Source organism: Bufo gargarizans, chromosome 11, assembly GCF_014858855.1.
Source record: "Bufo gargarizans isolate SCDJY-AF-19 chromosome 11, ASM1485885v1, whole genome shotgun sequence".
Lineage (NCBI taxonomy): Eukaryota > Metazoa > Chordata > Amphibia > Anura > Bufonidae > Bufo > Bufo gargarizans.
This window is the reverse complement of record NC_058090.1, coordinates 16,990,349-17,010,783: the sequence shown is the minus strand read 5'-3', so window position 1 is coordinate 17,010,783 and position 20,435 is coordinate 16,990,349. Positions and strand designations below refer to the sequence as shown.

At 46.5% G+C, this 20,435-nt stretch overlaps 1 protein-coding gene across 2 annotated transcripts in view; it reads right to left on the bottom strand.

Annotated features, from left to right (window-relative positions):
* Positions 1–7,218: 7,218 nt before the first annotated feature.
* The window catches only part of PPP2R5C (protein phosphatase 2 regulatory subunit B'gamma), a 72,886-nt gene continuing 59,669 nt past the window's right edge, over positions 7,219–20,435 (bottom strand). For both annotated transcript variants that reach the window (XM_044271456.1, XM_044271457.1), the window contains 4 exons: positions 19,428–19,529; positions 16,609–16,681; positions 11,734–11,850; positions 7,219–10,599 (listed from right to left, as the gene is read on the bottom strand). In XM_044271456.1, the coding sequence (XP_044127391.1) occupies positions 10,468–10,599; positions 11,734–11,850; positions 16,609–16,681; positions 19,428–19,529 (424 nt within the window). In that variant the 3' untranslated portion in view covers positions 7,219–10,467. The remainder of the gene's footprint in view (positions 10,600–11,733; positions 11,851–16,608; positions 16,682–19,427; positions 19,530–20,435) is intronic.

The window sequence follows — 20,435 nt, the reverse complement described above, 5'->3', positions numbered from 1 at the left end:
CTGACCCACCCAGGGCCACATCCTCACTGACCCACCCAGGGCCACCTACCCACCATCCTCACTAACCCACCTACCACCAACCATCCTCACTGACCCACCCAGGCCCACCTACCCAACATCCTCACTGACCCACCCAGGCCCACCTACCCACCATCCTCACTAACCCACCTACCAACCATCCTCACTGACCCACCCAGGCCCACCTACCCACCATCCTCACTGACCCACCCAGGCCCACCTACCCACCATCTCACTGACCCACCCAGGCGTACCAACCATCCTTACTGACCCACCCAGGCCCACCTACCCACCATCCTCACTGACCCGCCCAGGCCCACCATCCTCACTGACCCACCCAGACCCACCTACCCACCATCCTCACTGACCCACCCAGTGTCATCTACCTACCATTGTCACTGATCCACCATCTTCATTTTCACCAACCCACCCAGTCCCACCATCCTCTTTGATCTGCCTATCCTGATCACATCCACTGAGCAACTCTGCTCCATGTACTTTACCTGATATTTATTGACGGCCTCTCAAGCATCATGATCCCTGATTCACAATCCCCAGCCTCATACTCAGTGATCCTCCTATATACAGCCTCATACTCGGTGATCCCCCTATATACAGCCTCATACTCAGTGATCCACCTATATACAGCCTCATACTCAGTGATCCTCCTATATACAGCCTCATACTCGGTGATCCCCCTATATACAGCCTCATACTCGGTGATCCTCCTATATACAGCCTCATAGTCAGTGATCCTCCTATATACAGCCTCATACTCGGTGATCCTCCTATATACAGCCTCATACTCGGTGATCCTCCTATATACAGCCTCATACTCGGTGATCCCCCTATATACAGCCTCATACTCAGTGATCCACCTATATACAGCCTCATACTCAGTGATCCACCTATATACAGCCTCATACTCAGTGATCCTCCTATATACGGCCTCATACCCAATGATCCTCCTATATACAGCCTCATACTCAGTGATCCTCCTATATACAGCCTCATACTCGGTGATCCCCCTATATACAGCCTCATACCCAATGATCCTCCTATATACAGCCTCATACTCAGTGATCCTCCTATATACAGCCTCATACTCGGTGATCCCCCTATATACAGCCTCATACTCGGTGATCCCCCTATATACAGCCTCATACTCAGTGATCCTCCAATATACAGCCTCATACTCAGCGATCCTCCTATATACAGCCTCATACTCAGTGATCCACCTATATACAGCCTCATACTCAGTGATCCACCTATATACGACCTCATACCCAATGATCCTCCTATATACAGCCTCATACTCAGTGATCCTCCTATATACAGCCTCATACTCAGTGATCCTCCAATATACAGCCTCATACTCAGTGATCCTCCTATATACAGCCTCATACTCAGTGATCTACCTATATACAGCCTCATACTTGGTGATCCTCCTAAATACGGCCTCATACTCTGTGATCCTCCTATATACGGCCTCATACTCGGTGATCCCCCTATATACGGCCTCATACTCGGTGATCCCCCTATATACGGCCTCATACTCGGTGATCCCCCTATATACGGCCTCATACTCGGTGATCCCCCTATATACGGCCTCATACTCGGTGATCCCCCTATATACGGCCTCATACTCGGTGATCCCCCTATATACGGCCTCATACTCGGTGATCCTCCTATATACAGCCTCATACTCGGTGATCCTCCTATATACGGCCTCATACTCGGTGATCCCCCTATATACGGCCTCATACTCGGTGATCCCCCTATATATACGGCCTCATACTCGGTGATCCTCCTATATACGGCCTCATACTCAGTGATCCTCCTATATACGGCCTCATACTCTGTGATCCTCCTAAATACGGCCTCATACTCTGTGATCCTCCTATATACGGCCTCATACTCTGTGATCCTCCTATATACGGCCTCATACTCTGTGATCCTCCTATATACGGCCTCACACCCAGTAATCCCCCTATATACAGCCTCACACCCAGTAATCCCCCTATATACAGCCTCATACTCAGTGATCCTATATACAGCCTCATACTCAGTGATCCTCCTATATACAGCCTCACACCCAGTGATCCACCTATATACAGCCTCATACTCGGTGATCCACCTATATACGGCCTCATACTCGGTGATCCCCCTATATACGGCCTCATATTCGGTGATCCTCCTATATACGGCCTCATATTCGGTGATCCTCCTATATACAGCTTCATACTCAGTGATCCTCCTATATACAGCCTCATACTCGGTGATCCTCCTATATACGGCCTCATACTCGGTGATCCTCCTATATACGGCCTCATACTCAGTAATCCTCCTATATACAGCCTCATACTCAGTGATCCACCTATATACGGCCTCATACTCGGTGATCCTCCTATATACGGCCTCACACCCAGTAATCCACCTATATACAGCCTCATACTCAGTGATCCTATATACAGCCTCATACTCGGTGATCCACCTATATACGGCCTCATACTCGGTGATCCCCCTATATACGGCCTCATATTCGGTGATCCTCCTATATACGGCCTCATATTCGGTGATCCTCCTATATACGGCCTCATATTCGGTGATCCTCCTATATACAGCTTCATACTCAGTGATCCTCCTATATACAGCCTCATACTCGGTGATCCTCCTATATACAGCCTCATATTCAGTGATCCACCTATATACGGCCTCATACTCGGTGATCCTCCTATATATGGCTGGTGCGCATACTGGAAAGTCTGCGGCCGTGATCGGTCTGGGAAATATGGTCCTTGTATCGACCGCCGTTCCCCTGATCCGAACTGTCATAAATTCCTATGATTCAGCCGAGGACGCCGTGGTCAACACAAGGATCATGTTTCCCAGGACTTTGGGAGCCTTGTTCACATTTCCATGTCCGTTTGACGTCCATGGAAAATCCATCCATGAAGAATCCATGTTTGGTCCGTGTGTCATCCGTATTCCATGGACTTTGCTCACCTGAAAATGAATTTCCAGAGCCTTTCCTACCAAAGGTCAGACAGAAGACAAATTCCATCCGTGTTGGGTCAGTGGTTTTTCACGACCCGTGGTCCCGTGGGCCTAGGCCATGTGACATCACATTTATTGGTCCCGTGGGCCTAGGCCATGTGACATCACATTTATCGGTCCCGTGGGCCTAGGCCATGTGACATCACATTTATCGGTCCCGTGGGCCTAGGCCATGTGACATCACATTGATCGGTCCCGTGGGCCTAGGCCATGTGACATCACATTGATCGGTCCCGTGGGCCTAGGCCATGTGACATCACATTGATCGGTCCCGTGGGCCTAGGCCATGTGACATCACATTGATCGGTGCCATGTGACATCACATTGATCGGTCCGTGGGCCTAGGCCATGTGACATCACATTGATCGGTCCCGTGGGCCTAGGCCATGTGACATCACATTGATCGGTCCCGTGGGCCTAGGCCATGTGACATCACATTGATCGGTCCCGTGGGCCTAGGCCATGTGACATCACATTGATCAGTCCCATCGCGTCCTAAGCACAGCTCAGCCCTATAGAAAAGAATGGGGCTGAGCTGCGATACCAAGAACAGCCACTATACAACGTACGGCGCTGTGCTTGGTGAGCATGAAGGCCGCAGCGATCACAAAAGCCCCAGTATCCTCTCAGGCTAGTTTCACACTTGCGGCAGGACGGATCCGACATGCTGTTCACCATGTCGGATCCGTCCTGCGGCTATTTCGCCGTGCCCGCGGACCGCCGCTCCGTCCCCATTGACTATAATGGGGACGGGGGCGGAGCTCCGGCGCAGCACGGCGGTGCACGGAGAAAGCCGCCGGACTAAAAAGCCTGACATGCAGTAATTTTAGTCCGGCGGCCTTTCTCCGTGCAGCGCCGTGCTGCGCCGGAGCTCCGCCCCCGTCCCCTATATAGTCAATGGGGACGGAGCGGCGGTCCGCGGGCACGGCGAAATAGCCGCAGGACGGATCCGACATGGTGAACAGCATGTCGGATCCGTCCTGCCGCAAGTGTGAAACTAGCCTCAAACAGCTGATTTTCGGGGGTCCCGGGTGTCAGACCCCCCCCTCCCACCGATCAGATACTGATGACCTATCCAGAGTCTAGGTTATAAGTATTTACCGGTAAATCTTAAATTGTGTGGCCAATGACCATGTACTGACACTAGGGGGAGCAAATCTTTCTTGGCACGTTCATGACCAGATATTGTTCATGTGGTTTCTGCACAGGTTAGGCTACTTTCACACTCGCGTTCGGAGCGGATCCGTCTGGTGTCTGCACAGGTTAGGCTACTTTCACACTTGCGTTCGGAGCGGATCCGTCTGGTGTCTGCACAGGTTAGGCTACTTTCACACTTGCGTTCGGAGCGGATCCGTCTGGTGTCTGCACAGGTTGCGGTCACATCGCTCTTCTTATATATAAAAACCTCCCCATCACAGAAACAACCGCAATGAGTCTGTTTTCCGGTCAGGAGAAAATAAGAGCTTGAAAGGATGGGACGTAAACAAGAAATCACTGCTTGAAGCTTGAAAGGTGTTGCCTTCCATAGATATTGGTGGTATAGTGGGGGGTCCGACCACTAGGAACTCCACCAATCCCAAAAATAAAAAGGGCATTTAACCCTTTCAGGCCCAGTTTAGTTTTTTTTTTGTTTGTTTTTGGCGTTTTCGTTTTTCGTTCCCTGCCTTCCCAGAGGCATAACTTTTTTGTCTGTTCACATATCCATAGGAGGGCTTGTTTTCATGCGGGACAAGTTGTACTTTCCAGCGCATATGAGGTATTGGGAAGCGGGCAATTTTTTTAAAAATGGGGCAAAATCCCCCAAAAAAGCAATTCCACAGTATTACTTTTTTTTATTTACGATGTTCGATAAAATGGTTTACTTTTGTTCTACAGGTCAGTACGAATCCGGCGATACCTTATATGTTTAGTTTTTCTCGGGTTTTGATTAAAAAGTGGGGGGGATTTTTTTTTTGCCGCCATATTTTGACCCCTATAACTTTTTTGTAATTATGTGTACGGAGCTGTATGGGGGCTCATTTTTTGCGGGGTGATCTGAACTTTTCATTGATAGCATTCCGGGGTGTGTATGACTTTTTGATCACTTTTTATTGAATTTGTTTTTGTAGAAAAATCCAGGAAAAACAAAACAAAAAAAAACATAAAATGGTGGCAGGTACCTGGATTAGCCCTATGGGTTGTCTTACCATGGGGCAGACGGTCAGCCTTGTATGTTCCTGCGCTGGCTGACCGTCCGCACCCTTTAAGAGGATAACTCAGTGGAGTAAATAGTCATAGTGAGCAAAAAAACACACGGCGGCAAAAGACAATAATTCTGCTGGATTCTGGCCAATTTGTGGTTTATTTTATTTTTTTGGAGCGCTGATGCCTAAGACCTCAGCGAGGACAGTTGGGATGTGGGAGGAAAGCTGTTTTTCTCCATTGAGAGCTGAACAGTCAACCCCATCCTCCGTTATCCAGAGCGGACTTTACAAAGGATGTAAAAGAAAAACAAAAAAAAAATATATATATAATTCTACACTAAATTGGTTTCCGTAGCTGCAGATTTGGATAGAATTCCCATTATAAACAATTTTTAATAAAAGGGGGGTGGATTGTGTGACATCTTGAATGAAGGAAGTAGCTACAGTGAGTGACCACCAGCTACGAAGCTAGCATTCAGTCACCCAGGCTTCAAGGAAATGCACAGCCCCTGCTTTCAACTTGTCTTTTAGGACAGATTTATTAAAGTTTTCGTCCTGTTGCAAAATATTCTACAGTTTTCAAACCAGTGCCTGGGTCTGAATACTTTTGTAATTGCATGCAATTAAAAATTTTGCATAGACACTGAGTTATTCAATAAAATTTATCTGTATAGCGCCACCTGCTGTTAGTTTTTTTTTTTCTCATTTCTTTGACCTGCTCACTGAGATGGCCGCACATGCTCAGTTTCATCCTACAACTGCCTCCTGAGCTGTGATAGGGAGAGCTGAGACACGCCTCCTGAGCTGTGATAGGCAGAGCATGGACACACCCCCTTAGCTGCATCAGAAAAGACACTCCCCTTGAGCGGTCAGATTGATATAAATCTAGCAGAGCAATGAATGTGGAGATCTCTGGATCCATGTGAGGTCCAGGGCTGGTTCTGGCTTTGGCAGAAAGAGATTGTCATGTCCTATATGATGTCTGATGTTTTATTTTTTTTACATCGGTCATGGGATAACCCCTTTAACCCTTGCGCCCCACTTGGATGTCGGCTTTCGCAGGCAGAATTTGGCATGGATTCTTTGCCAAAAAGCCGACAAGTGGAGGTCACACATCCCATTGTACTCAGTAGGAGGCTGTGCAGCCATTCAGGTGATCGCAGAGTATAGTGACGTGTCCTCTCTTGGCTCGGTTGCAGTGGTAAAGCGGACAAGAATAGGCAATTCTATGGGGGATCCGCAATACACTACAGACGTGTGAATGGACCCTTAGGACGAGTTCCCATTCAGGACTTCTGGAGGACCCAACACACCTGAACATTACACAGACAGCCCAGGGATTTCAATGAGAACTGTGTAATACTTCTTTTCCCCTGTAGAGGCGCTGCAGAAACCACTTGCTGTCAGGTGTTCCGTAATCTATAGAGCTCCCCGCAGTGGGACACCCCGTCAAGGGACCCTTTAAACATCATGGGACTGTCCTAAGTGGACAACCCCTTTAAAAGGAGGAGGATTTAATCCAAGAATCTATACAGTGAGGAAGGACCAACGTCAAACTACCTCTCCCAGGGACTTTTTCTCTGGATCAACATAAGTGACAAAATCACAAATCGGTTGACCTGGATAGAATTGCAACTTTATTTAAACCTTATAACTCACAAGATGACAGCCGCCATATTGAAAGTCATATTCTTTATTGATTCCAAGTAATACACCAAGAGCTTGAAAGCTTGTCAACAGCACGTGTAGATGAAGTGCTATGCAGAAATGTCTACAGAAACGGTAGGTCCCACCCCCTTTTCATAGCCCCGCCCACCCTGTTAAAAACCCCAAATCACTATTTTTAGCTGTAGATAATGGCGGCAATCCAGTTAAAATTTACAGTGTGCAAAAAAACAAAATATAAGCTATTTTTTTTTTAAAGCGGTAATCTGTACACAGGACCATTTTGTACAAAATATGAAGTCTAAAGTTTTATTACTTAATACCATAAAACAAAGTACAATGTATGTACAATATTAAAACGAAGCCATACTAAAGCCACACTAAAAAGACACTCGTCATGGTACTGTTGACATTCCTCATGTACAGGTAAAATCTCTGAAAGGTGTGTACAATAAACTTTATCGAGAAAAAAAACAGTCACCAAAATTGCTTTTATAAAATAAAAATAAAAATCTACCGGGCCTGTCCCCCATGGTATACATATTAGTTTGGTATAAGTCTACAGGGCCAGGAAGATTAAAAACACAAAATGGTTATTCGAGACCAAGTATGGAATTTTCGGAAAGTCATTTTTGTTTGTTTCTATGGCAAAAAAAATAAAAATAAAAAATTCTAAGAGGAAAAAAATATTTCCAAGCAGCCCCCAGGGTTTCCCCTATTTGGTGAATGTTAAATCATCAATAAAGAGCACAAATAATATCTAGACAATATTAGATGATTGGTAGAAATGGAGTATTACACAGGCAAACAAACATGGCTATAGCAGGTAGGTCAGGAAGAAGAGGGGGGGGGAGTTTAACTTTTTTTTTAAAGAAATACATTGCCCTTGGAATCAAACAACCAAACTAGAAAAAAAAAAAAAGAAAAAGAAAAACAGCAAAAGATGGAAGTTCAAACAATGGTATACCATATATACATATAATGTACAAGCACCCAGTGTCCCTTAAAAAGATGGCGTCGCTGCTCCTAACGTGAAAGGATCTGTAAAGCGATACTTCAAGTTTAACAGGAGGGGAACAAACCGGCAACGACTTTGCTGAAACACACGTCCTGGAAGATCGCACAATCTGAATATTTAAAGGGAACCTGTCGCCAACCTGTTAGGCAGCGTGTGGAGTGTGAAGGGATGTGTACATGTGCCCGAGTCACGAGGGTGGAGTTGGTCTACAGAGAATTCAGGCTGGCCCATGCACCTCGTCATCCCAAGCCTTCTCAGGTCACTACACCTCGCTTCGCGCACACATGCTCTGAATGGGGCTTGTGACAATGTAACCGGCCTGAAAGATACACTGTCCCCATACAGACTTCTCTTAAAAAACAGCTGCACCCCCATGACTCTATACAGGTACTGGAGTACAGCCTTCAAACATCTTCTTCTCCATGATGCAAAACACCGCAAAGAGCCCGGTACCGTCATGGATAACAGGTTGGTGGCAGTTTTTTTTTTTTTTTTTACAAAAATCTGATTAATACGGCGGTAATAAATAGGCCTAAAAGAGATGGTTAGGGACTTGCTAGGGGAAACAACGAGTCTCACATGACTTGTGCGAGTGGTACTGTTCTGTCGAGCTGCATTACCGCTTCTTTGCAGACAGAAGGCAAACCATGCCAGCTACTACCTTTGGCCTTATAAATCAGATTTTTTTCTAAAATGTTTTCAGTAGACCCAATCTAAGCAAAGCTTGGCATAGGCATTAAGATGGCAGATAAGTCTTTGGTCTGGTGCAAGTTTTATCACTTTGCCGACCTCTGAAGTGAATAGAGCTTGCCAAGTTTTAGATTTGCTTTAGGAGGATCTAGAAAAAACAATTCTTTAATTTCTAGTTGGGTAGGAGGGGGGTCATAGAAAAAAAACAAACAAAAAAAAAAAAAAGTTTGTCCAGTCTGTATGAGCATGGGTATCAAGCCAAGAGCACCAGGGTTGGATTATGCAAGGAGAAACTGCCCGCCCTCAAAGTCCTGCTAGGCTGATCTCCAGTGGGCCCCTGTGCCCACTGTCATCGGATCCTGCCGATGGTCACCTACACAAGCCTATGGCTGCACAGAGGACCAGAAGGGATGATTGTTGAAGCCAGACGTGAGACATTTGACTCTTAATACTTTACAATTTGTGGCAAGAAATATATATATAAAAAAAATGATTTTTTTTTTAAATGCAAAAATAAATACTGGCCAAAAATAAAATCTACAAAAAATAACAGCACAATATTTCGGCGCTTTGCCATCATGAAACCTTGGTGAATGTTTAGCAGCATCTAAAGTTAAACAGCAATTTGCCCATATTTACAGCCTGTTTAACGGTGAGCTCTGCGGACTTCCACCTTAATCGTCCTCATCCTCCTTTATTACAATTTCTTTGACTGTACTCAGCCCCTTTATATAAAACGTTTGCAAATAATCAAAAAAATATACGGTACACATTTATCAGCCGCCAACAGCCTATGCCGTCTGCATGCATGCTACTGGCAGATAGAGTATAAAAACCAACAAAATACCCCTAAGGATCTACTGTAAAAAACGAGAGCAAAGGAAAAAAAAAAGTTAAATAAAAAGTCTCAGCGCCCGTGCCCAGGAACAAGATCAGCAGTGAAACTGTATTTTATTTCAAGAACAAATTTTTGAACACAAATTTTTTTGTTTGTTTTTATCACCTTGATTTTTTTTCTTCCCTGTTTTTTTTTTCCTTTTTTCTTTTTAAGTTGCTTGATTGACCCAATGGTAACACAACGGCTTGGTTAGTGCACTTTCTAGAAATGGCATTGTAATACTTTAAAAAAATATATATATGAGGATGACGGCGACTGACAAGAATATGGCTTTCAAAACATGGGGAAAAAAAAACTTTAACAGAATGAGAGGCTTGTCTGAAGCAAACAATATACATAACTGAAGAAAGGATTTAAAAAAAAAAAAAAAAAAAAAAAAAACGCATAGACAGGAAAAAAAAAAAAAAAGTTAGCCCATAAAATTCTATGCAGCACATGCAGTTAAAGCCTCCATTTTTGTTCCCCTAGTTGAAATTAGACCAGACACTCTGTTAAAAGAGATAACAGGAAAGGTTAGTAACATGGACCAGTACAGGAGAGGTCTCTCTGCAGCACCATCGTCGTTTTGCATGGCTGTCATGTGGTTCGCGATCGCGGTGAAGTGGGTGGTGGTCTACAGACGGTCCACCTCTTGTAGGATACCGGTAACTGTGTGTAAGCAGTCGCTGGAGTGGGTCGGCTATTAACACGTAACCCAATGTTCTGCATATTCGATAAAAAGTTTGTGTATTTTTTTATATTTTTTTACCATTGTTTGAACATCTGATCTTAGGCTGTACATCGGTTTAGGTTATTGCCTACAGAACTGGGTTGAAGAAAACTGACTGCATGAAACAGACCGGTATGGCACAAAAAAAAAAGAAAAAATGCTGTGTAACTGCTTCCGGGAAAAAAAATAAAAATAAAAAAAATCCACAAAATATTATAACTGTCATAGTCTAATGCCCGTCATGTGTTATTAAATCGTCAGCTCTGCAATGAGATTCCAAGGCTTTCATGGTATAGATGTCCTGAGGCAATTCTGACTTGCGTCGTACGAGGGGTCTTTCCTTCTTCAGATCTTTTTGAGCCTGGAAATAGGGGTAAAAACAAAAAAACAGGATAAGAAACTTTCATACTGCTATAGAAGCTATGACCATGTATGAAATGGACTGGTCACACAAGCAAGGTTTGCCTGTGGCACCATGTGCACCCCTTCTTGTCTAGGCAATCATATCACCGGTTGCTTCTCCTGCAAAGCATCGTACTAGAAGCCTACAGCTATCAGGGCATGTTGGGAGTTGCAGTTTTGCAACAGCTGGAGGGCCGCAGGTTGAGCATCCCTGTACTAGGCAACTTCAGATCTCCGCCATCACTTAACGGGGCAGTGCGGCAATCAATATCCGATTGGTGGTGGTCTGACTCCCAGCACTCCCGTCTATCACCTGTTTATAGAGGAGAAGGTGGCGCTCGTGCGAGGGCTGCTTCCTCTTCGAGGCCAAACTGTGCGCCATCTCGCTTACAGCGGAGGTGCAGCGAATGGAACAAGCACCTGTAGTTACACTGCGCTGCACTGCCCAAGACGCGCAGTGTAAGCACAACCTCTGCTTTAAACAGCGGGGAGTCAGATCCCCCCCCCCCCCCCCAGATATTGAAGACCTATCCTGAGGATAGGTCATCAATATGTAGTGGCTGCACCCCCCCTTTAACTTCTGTCGTCGCACTTAGTGGGAACTACCTCCTTGGGGGGGGGGGGAAGGTTGTCCAGGGGTTCAGTCTCCTTCGGTCCCCAGCTGTCTTCACTGAATTTCAGTCCCCGCGTGTAAACTTTCAGCTCGGACAGGGGTCAATGCAGTCAATGTTGGGCCCCATGTGTCGCCAAACGGCAAGTCACTGCTGCAGCCAGTCATTGACCTCCATTTGAGTCTGATGTTTACACGCGGGGACCAGAGTTCAGTGAAGACAACCAGGGATCGACTGAGCAGGCAAGTACGCTCTGGCGGGACGGGAATGGTATGCAAAAAAGAAAAAAAAAGCTATTTTTGACAACCCTTTTAAGAGTTCCCCCACATTACCACATACTGTATATATCCATGCATTTGTCCCTCATCAGCAACTGACACAAGGCGACCCCATCAGCCAGATTTACTAGCATGCTGGAATGAAAGGGACGGTAAATTATGATAAATCAGTGTCAAGGCTGCATCAGAAGAAGAGCCCGTTACCTGAGATGCCTCTTCCCTCACCGTCTTCTTAAGCATCTGTACATCTTCAAGTAAAGGTCCATCGGTTTCCATTGCAACAGGACTGTTCAGAGCGGACGTGTCAGTATATATGGGGTACTGAAATGTAATAATGTAGTAATCAGCTGAAGGGTAAAAAGAAAAGCCGCATAAGAGTGGCCGCAGCATGAAAGGGGGGACGCCCCCCCATGGATAGGGTCATAGGGTTTTCTGGCGATATGATCAGGTACTGGGGAAATAGAAAAAACCCAGGGCCGGCGTCAGCACCCGGCATACCCGGGCAAGTACTGGGGCCCACTGCTCCACTATGAGCGCTTCCATCAATACAGATCTAAGTGCTCATTGCTGGGGCTAAGTCACATGAAAGCCTTTTTTAGCAGCACGCAGAGTCGGCTGCCGCTGCCCCCCTTACAAGCTTCCCTGCTGTGGAGCTTCAGACACGCCCCCTCTTCACTGCAGCAGAGAAGACACGCCCCTTTTCACTGCAGCAGAGAAGACACGCCCCCTCTTCACTGCAGCAGAGAAGACACGCCCCCTCTTCACTGCAGCAGAGAAGACACGCCCCCTCTTCACTGCAGCACCTTACAGGGGGGGGGGGGGGGGGTCAAGGAACTCTTCAAGCTGCTGCTGGATGCTGTAGACCAGCAGCTTCATGCTATGTAGTTTTACTGCCTCCATGGCACCTGCCCCCCAGATCGTGTCCAATCTCATCCTCATGGAGCCCCTGTTGTCTCCTCATGTATCCAGAGCTCCTGTTTCACCCGCCTATCTCCTATTGCCCTGCACAGACCTCCTGCCGCTTGTATGAATCCCCCTCAGAGCCCCTTCCACCTCCCCAGGCCGCTGTCTCACTCATCTGCCTCTCATTATGGTGGTGTCTAAACCACATGCACCATAAGGACCTTCTAACATCACAGGGTCATGTGACTGTGCCCCCTTACCACACCCTGTACAGTGCCCATAGTCATTCCCTGTACTGTGTCCTCTTATACCCTTTTATCCAGTCACTGTATGGCGGTGTTATCCAGTTACTGTATGGCGGTTCTATCTGGTCACTGTATGGAAGTATCCAGTCACTGTATGGAGGTGTTATCCAATAACTGGATGGTCATAACTGTACCCCCTGCCCACGCCACCTTTTTTTAGACCTGGCATGAGTGGGGAAAATTTGCAGATTGCTGACCACCAGGACCAGGTTGTGCGCTCTGTCAGTACATGGCAGCCCCCCCCTCTCTGCTCCGCTGTGTACTGGTGGTTATTCTGACACTAAGGCTGGGTTCACATAACAGTTTTGTCATCTGTTTAATGTATACCAAAAACGTATACATTAACAGATGCCTCAGACTGATGCCGTACAGTGGCGGCCGTTCACCATACAGTTCCATAGTAAAAAAACATATGTTAACGTATGTATTTTTTTACTGGACTCTGCAGGATACGTATACAAAAACGTGTTTTGCTGCACATTCGTATAAGGTACCTTTTTTGTATATATCAAACAGATAGAAAAACGTGATGTGAACCCACTGTTCAATTTGCTGTGGGGCCCAGTCAGTTCTATATAGTGAGGGCCTCTTACACAGTATAATGACCCCCAGTGCCCCCCCATACAGTATAATGACCCCTAGTGCCCCCTCCATACAGTATAAACCCCCCCAGTCTGGGGGCCATTCTGAATGGGGAGCGACTGGGTGTCATTATTCTGAATAGAGGGCCACTGTGGGGTCATACTGAGCCCACTGAGATTTATCGCCCAAGGGCCCACATGAACCTGGAGCCGGCCCTGGAAAAGCCCTTAGTTCTGTCTGTACCCCAAATGCTTTACTTACCGTGTCAAACAGCTAACACAAGTATAAAATCAACATGTAAAACATTAGTCCCTTATGGAGATGGAAAAAAAATAAAAAATCTGCAGGATAAACCCTATTAAACCACGCAGACCTCCTTGGTAGGGTTGATCTTGAGGATTACAATGACACCTTGAGAAAATCCGTTATTCTTTATGCAAATTAGTTTCAGAGCACCAAAGGGGCGGGGCCAGCACTGGAATGCTGAGGTGCACCGAGTGGCTAGACCCCGGCCCTTGGTGCACTGAAGCTCTAATTTGCATGAAGAATAAAAACTTGTTCTTGGGAACACTACAACCAGTTTTCTCAAGATTGGTATAATTTTCATTTTAAGCGGCAGGATCAACCCTGCCCCACAGTATGCCAGGTTCAATAGGGTTAACCCTACTGACAGGTTGGAAAAGTATAAATCCTCCCTCCTCCCATGCCTTCTGAAAGTACTCAGTTTTTTTTTTTTTTTATGCAAAAAGAAGAAGATGATCAGCAACGTCTGACCAGCAGGGTTCCAACATCCAGCATCTCCCTATGGGGGGAAAAAAAGCTCTAGTCAGCGCCTACTCCCCCATAGGGAAGCAATGTGGCTGCATCACCACGAAGTAAGGCCGAGGTCACACTTCAGTTTTTTCCATCAGGCATTGTGAACCAAAACCAGCTGCGGGTCAGCAACTCCTTACATTACACCTATTCTCTGAGTAGGCCTCACTACTGGTATTGGCTCGCAATATCTGATGGAAATAACTGAAGTGTGAACTTGGCCTAACCAGTGATTTTTTTATTTTTTATTTTAAAGCGGACAAAAATTGCAGCGGAGCCAGGCCTACAGTTAAAGGGATTCTGTCACCTCTTTTTACCCTATAGAGATGCGGACATGCACGGCTAGATCGCCGCTAGCATGTCCGCAATATATCTGTCCCATAGCTTTGAGTGGTTTTATTGAGTGTAAAAAAAAAATATATATATATTTTTACACTCAGAAAATGACAGAATCCCTTTAAGACTGACACCTCACCTAACAATAGACTTCAATGCAATTCCAAATCTGCAGAAAGCAGGATAACAGCCCCAAGACTAATTTCAGTGTTTGTAATCTAGCAGAATTAAAAAAGAAACCGCAATTTTTATTTATTATTATTATTATATTTTTTTTAACAGCCAGCTGAGCTAACACATTCAGTAACTTGAGCCGTGACCCACACAAGAGATTGGATTCTGTGCAAGGAGTGCTGGAATCTCAGTATCCCCCCCCACACACAGGGCACCCGGGGGGCGCTCTGTAAACACTGCTACTTGTCAGCGATAACCACAGGATGGGCCTGTCACTCTCCCCGCCAGTGGCTGCTCTCCATTTTTAAGCATTTGGCTTCAGTTAGCGGCTATTTCTGACACAATAAGAGATAAAGGGACCTGCTGATAAAAGGCCGAGATTACGGGAAGCAGCAGCCAATTCTATAGGCGATGAACACAGTTGCTGCCGTTTCCATGAAACCATCTGCAGTGCCAACCATTAACTACAAAAAAAATAAAAATATATTCTTATCCGAGTGGGCTATGGACATTAGAAAGGAGAACAGCAGGGGTGGTGAGGGCAAAGTACTCTACATGTACTTTATTTGCCCACATACAGCTCCTGCCCCCATGCCTGCTCCCCGTGCCAGCCCCTGCACCCATGCCAGCCCCTGCACCCATGCCTGCGCCCCGTGCCAGCCCCTGCACCCATGCCTGCGCCCCGTGCCAGCCCCTGCACCCATGCCTGCGCCCCGTGCCAGCCCCTGCACCCATGCCTGCGCCCTAATGTATATACACAGATACTGGTGACCGACTGAAGCAGATGTATGTGTTCTACCCTATTCTGTATAAAACATGGCTGGACCAATGTCCAACTTGAGCACTCTTACCTCTTGTATCACCTCTATTTCCTCAGAGATTGCAAGCTCTTGTGAGCAGAACCCTCATTCCTATTGTGTTACTCTGTAATGACTGATTTGGTCTCTACATGTTCCTTCTGAATTGTAAAGCGCTGATGAATAGGTCGGAGATATATAATAGACAAAGCCAACAAAAAACGAGATTTTTGTATAACTTACCAGTAAAATCTCTTTCTCGCTCTTTCCTTGGGGGACACAGAAGACCTTGGGTATAGCTCAGCTCCCTAGGAGGCGTGACACTAAGTGAGAACTGTTAAGCCCCTCCTCCATCAGCTATACCCTCAGCCTGGAGAGAGAGACTGTCAGTTGCGTGTCCAAGTAGTGAGAACAAGGCAAAGTCCAAAAGTGGAATCAACAAGCCAACTACCCAACGGGTAAAACAAACCTGGAAACCGTGCAGAGAAGAACAAAGAATGGGTGGGTGCTGTGTCCCCCAAGGAAAGAGCGAGAAAGAGATTTTACTGGTAAGTTATACAAAAATCTTGTTTTCTCGCCCAGTTTCCTTGGGGGACACAGAAGACCTTGGGACGTTCAATAGCAGTCCAAGAGGGGAGGGACCACAGCACCAAGGCGAAGCACCCGAAGGCATCAAGAAAAATTTAAACAAGGAGAAAACAGCCCTGCAGAGCAGGGAGTGTCTTGCCTCCTTGGACACTAAGCAAAAACTGACAGTCTCTCTCTCCAGGCTGAGGGTATAGCTGTGGAGGAGGGGCTTAACGTGCTTCTGTGTCCCCCAAGGAAACTGGGCGAGAAAAGTATTTTACATGATGGGGTATAAATGGGTTCTCAAATGATATATCGCCTATCCACAGAATAGGTGATACGTATCCGATTGGTAGCGATCAAATGGCTGAGACCCCCACCGATCCCTAGAATGGGGGTCCGGAGTCCACCAAGTGAATGCAGCAACAGTCAAGCACATGTGCTACTTCTCCATTCATCTGTGTGAAACTGCCAGAAATAGCAGAGTACAGTACAGATTAAATCGGACAGCCCCCCAAAAAAATCTGCAACAAATCAGTTGTGTATGAATGGACCCTTAAAAAGCTCAGTGACCCCTGATATAAAGTTATCACAATACACACCTGGGGTTTGGATTTGGCTAGATTCTCAATTTTAACCCAAGCTTCTTCTCTTTCTCTTAGCTTTAGCTTTTCCCTGGAAGGCAGACATACAGAAAATAGATAATCTATAAAACGGGTCCTGCAATCCTATCAAAATCCTCTACATAAATCAAACTAGGCAGTAAATCATACGGTATAAGAACTGCTGGATGGTCCCGCATTAGAAATACATGCCTGCTTTATTCAAAGAACAGCACCACCCCTGGCTAGTGTCTGCTACTGCAGCTCAGCTCTGTTGAAGCCAATGGGCTTAAATGGAAAGGCACTGTGCTATTTTGTGACGACATGGCCATCAGTTTGAGTTAAATGTGCATTGGTGTTGGATACGTGTAATTATGTTATACTGTGTAACTTGATATCACAAGACTGTCAGCACCCCCTCCCCCCCTTCGTTATATCCCATTGTACTCTGAAAGAGCTCAGGACAATGATATTTTGGCGAGGCTCCTGCTAGGGCTGTCTGGAGCTATTTTAGCAGGTGGACCCCTGTGGTGTGGTGCAGACAGAATGTCTGGGGAGGGGAAGGGGGATGTAATGGGATTACAGTTTCATCTGATCACTTTCTGTATATACGTTCGTGCAGTTGCTCAATAAAGCAGACGTTATTTCACCTACACTGACTGGGGAAAACTGGGAGCTAAAGACCAGCGTTTTGCAATATCTCCCGAGTGAGGAAGAATACAGAGGCGGACATACTCTTCCTGAGTACTGGTGGCAGCAGTGGGATTGCTTCCTAGTGCGAGGAGCAGCACCTTAGAGACACCGGTAACGTGTGGATTTATAATTAGGGCAACGCTAGTATTCGTACAGCGCCCCTGGCTACAGCAGCATGGAATTAGCTAGTTCTTGGACAGCGTTCCGTGATGAAGAGGATCACCCGGATTACAGGGATGCAGTCCGGAAAGGAATATGGCACGAGGCCCTGGAGGGCGTGCAGCGTCGGCGGGTGAGAGTCTCCCCAGTGCGGAGCAGAAGATGCGGATGCGATTGGAGCTGCGAATGCCTCTACTGGGAGAGCAGCCCCTAGAGGGCTGGGTGTCGGAGCGCGAGACCCTGGTATGGCAGGAGACCTAGCTGGATGATGCATACCAGGCACTATGGGAGGACCCACAGACAGCAGGTGGAGAAGGGACCAAGGTCTCTCCACCAGCCCTGCAGGGATGCGGAGCAGCCGGCTCAGATCCCTGGTGGCAGTGTGTTATAAAGGGAGAGGAGACAATCTGTCAATCTCCCTAGCAGCAGAGGGCATTCCAGAGAGAAGATGAAGCCAACCTCTCTCCCCAGCGGCAGTGTGGTTACCCAGGAGATGATATGGGTGGCATCCCTCTCCTGCACAAGAGTCAAGCGGACCAGTTGGAAACTGTTAGGCCTTGTTCACACTTCAGTGTTTAGTCAGTGATTTCCATCAGTGATTTGTGAGCCAAAACCAGGTGCAACTCTAAACACAGAACAGGAGCAGATCTTTCCCTTCTACCTCATGTCTGTGGAGGCTCCACTTCTGGTTTTGGCTTCATGGATTCATCTGGTCTGACTAACAGGTCAAGACCAGCTGGGGGTCTGGTACCTGGTTAGTCTACTGTTGGGAGGGGAGAAATGTGACGGACAAAAATGGTTAACTCTGCGCTGAGGCTCCCAAGGAATGTGTTCGTTCATTTGTCCCTTTGTTCTATTGTGTTAGTGATTGGATTAAGTAGCCGACTCTGGTGTAGAGGAGCAGATCACCCTCTGATATACTCAGGAGATAATCCCATCACATGTGTCTACTCTCTCCCTATTCTATTCTTTCATTAAAACACTGGGGAGGGGATGTCTGTTTGCATGCTGTTCATGTTTGATTAAGTTATGTTGTTAGACTTTTTGAACTGTATATGTATACTGAGTTAGTTATGGTCTTAGTTAACTGTATCACAGGCAGAGGGGGTGTGCCTCTGGCCTGTGGAATTGTATAAATTGTGAGTGCTGGCATTAAAGTGTCCTGTTCTACCCTTCATGAAGTCTGGGCTCATGTTTGGGGGATTGGAGAACTACACTCTGGGGATTGCTATAATCATTATTCTCTCCAGAGTATAATCCGTAGCTTTTGTAAGAGCTGTTCCTGTTTTGCTCTCTGGACTAAGGAGAGGTTCAACCACTGGAAGCTGGAGCCCGGCCTTTGGTCCAGGGTGGGTGGAGTACGGTGAAACCCCAAACCAAGCTGCAGCGGTTCATGGGGTTTGCGGTGGGTATGGTGTCAAGTGCGGTGCGGATGGTCCTTGGCGAGCATTAGGAGGCACTCAGTCGGGGTGGCAGGCGATCCGTCACAGCCGTGCTTTTCATTCAGACCGGGGCCCCATTCTTGAGATGGGAGCAGGTCCCAGAGGAACCCGTTAGACGTGTGGCATATCTATCAATATGCTATACATGAACAGATGAGAATATCCCTTTAAGAACAGCCATGTTTTTCTAATCCTTTAGCATAGACTACCTTTGTATGCTGCGTCTCCAACCTGTGGTCCTCCAGACGTTGAATATCACAACTCAAGAGTATGCTGGAGACCCACACTGCACAATAAGATATCTGCTACTCGTATGAGCCATGGCATAGCGACAAAGCACACATGCCATGGAGGTGACAACTCCGTATCTGCATTTCCCTGTGTGATCTGCCATGGCCGCTAAGCTGTTACAAGCTAGATGATGCAGCTATGTGCCCTCCTATAGAGGAGCTCTCCCCACTCAGAGCTATGGCTAGTGCAATAAATATGGCGGCCGGAAGCTGTAACTTCATCTGTTGGACTTACTTTTGCTTCTCTGCCTTGAACTGTTGGGTGCAGTCATCAAAGAGTTTTTGGTTCATCTCCATAAACAACTTCAGAGCGTTATATATCAAGCCATGTATAGTCCTGGGTTCAAGAGAACAGGGGAAAAAAGAACAGATACTTAAAGGGGTTGTCCCGTTACAAACACTTATCTCCTATCCAAACAGGGGTGCACTCAGCCTCTGCTCTCACGATCAGCAAGGGCTCCAGACACTTAGCCCCTTTCCACAGGGCTAAGTACATAATTGGACAACCCCTTTAATGGTCCAGTAACACTGCTACAGATTACAAGGAAATCTATGACGAGAATCATTATGAATGGGGTTCAGTTTAGATAACCCCTTGTGCTGGGATTTAGGGCTCATGCACACAACCGTTGTTTTGCCGTCCACAAAACATGGATCCTGGACGTGTGCAATCCACATTTTTGCGGGACGGCCAGACCTTAATAGAAGTCCTATCTTTGCCCATAATGCGGACAATAATAGGAACAGACACGGAATACACATGGGGTGATTTCCGTTTTTTTGTGGCCCCATTGAAGTGAATAGTTCATCATATGGGCCGCGAAAAAAATAAAATAAGACTAAAAAAATATGTTGACGTTCATGAGCCCTTAGGCAAAGACTACTAACCACATCCTAACAGAATAGTCCAAAATTCTGCACAAATGCAAGTGGTTGCAGTATTCCGTACCCTAATCAAACGCAGAGGAAAATATCCATGTGGAGTGAGTAACACATTGCAGATTTTAACCCCTTAATACTGACACTGCTTTGGGCATAAAAAAAAATTCCCCCCTGGGAATTAAAGACCACTGGTCATTTAGGGTTAAACTCCACAGCATGGCCATTGTATGGCGAATCCTGAACGTATGAACACAGCCTTAAATGGAGCGGTTTTGCAGTCCCTTGCGCTACGAGTGGATGGTGGAGCCGCTGTGCAGAAGACAAAAGGACTTTGTTCCTTCTCTGAAGGCTCACTGATCAT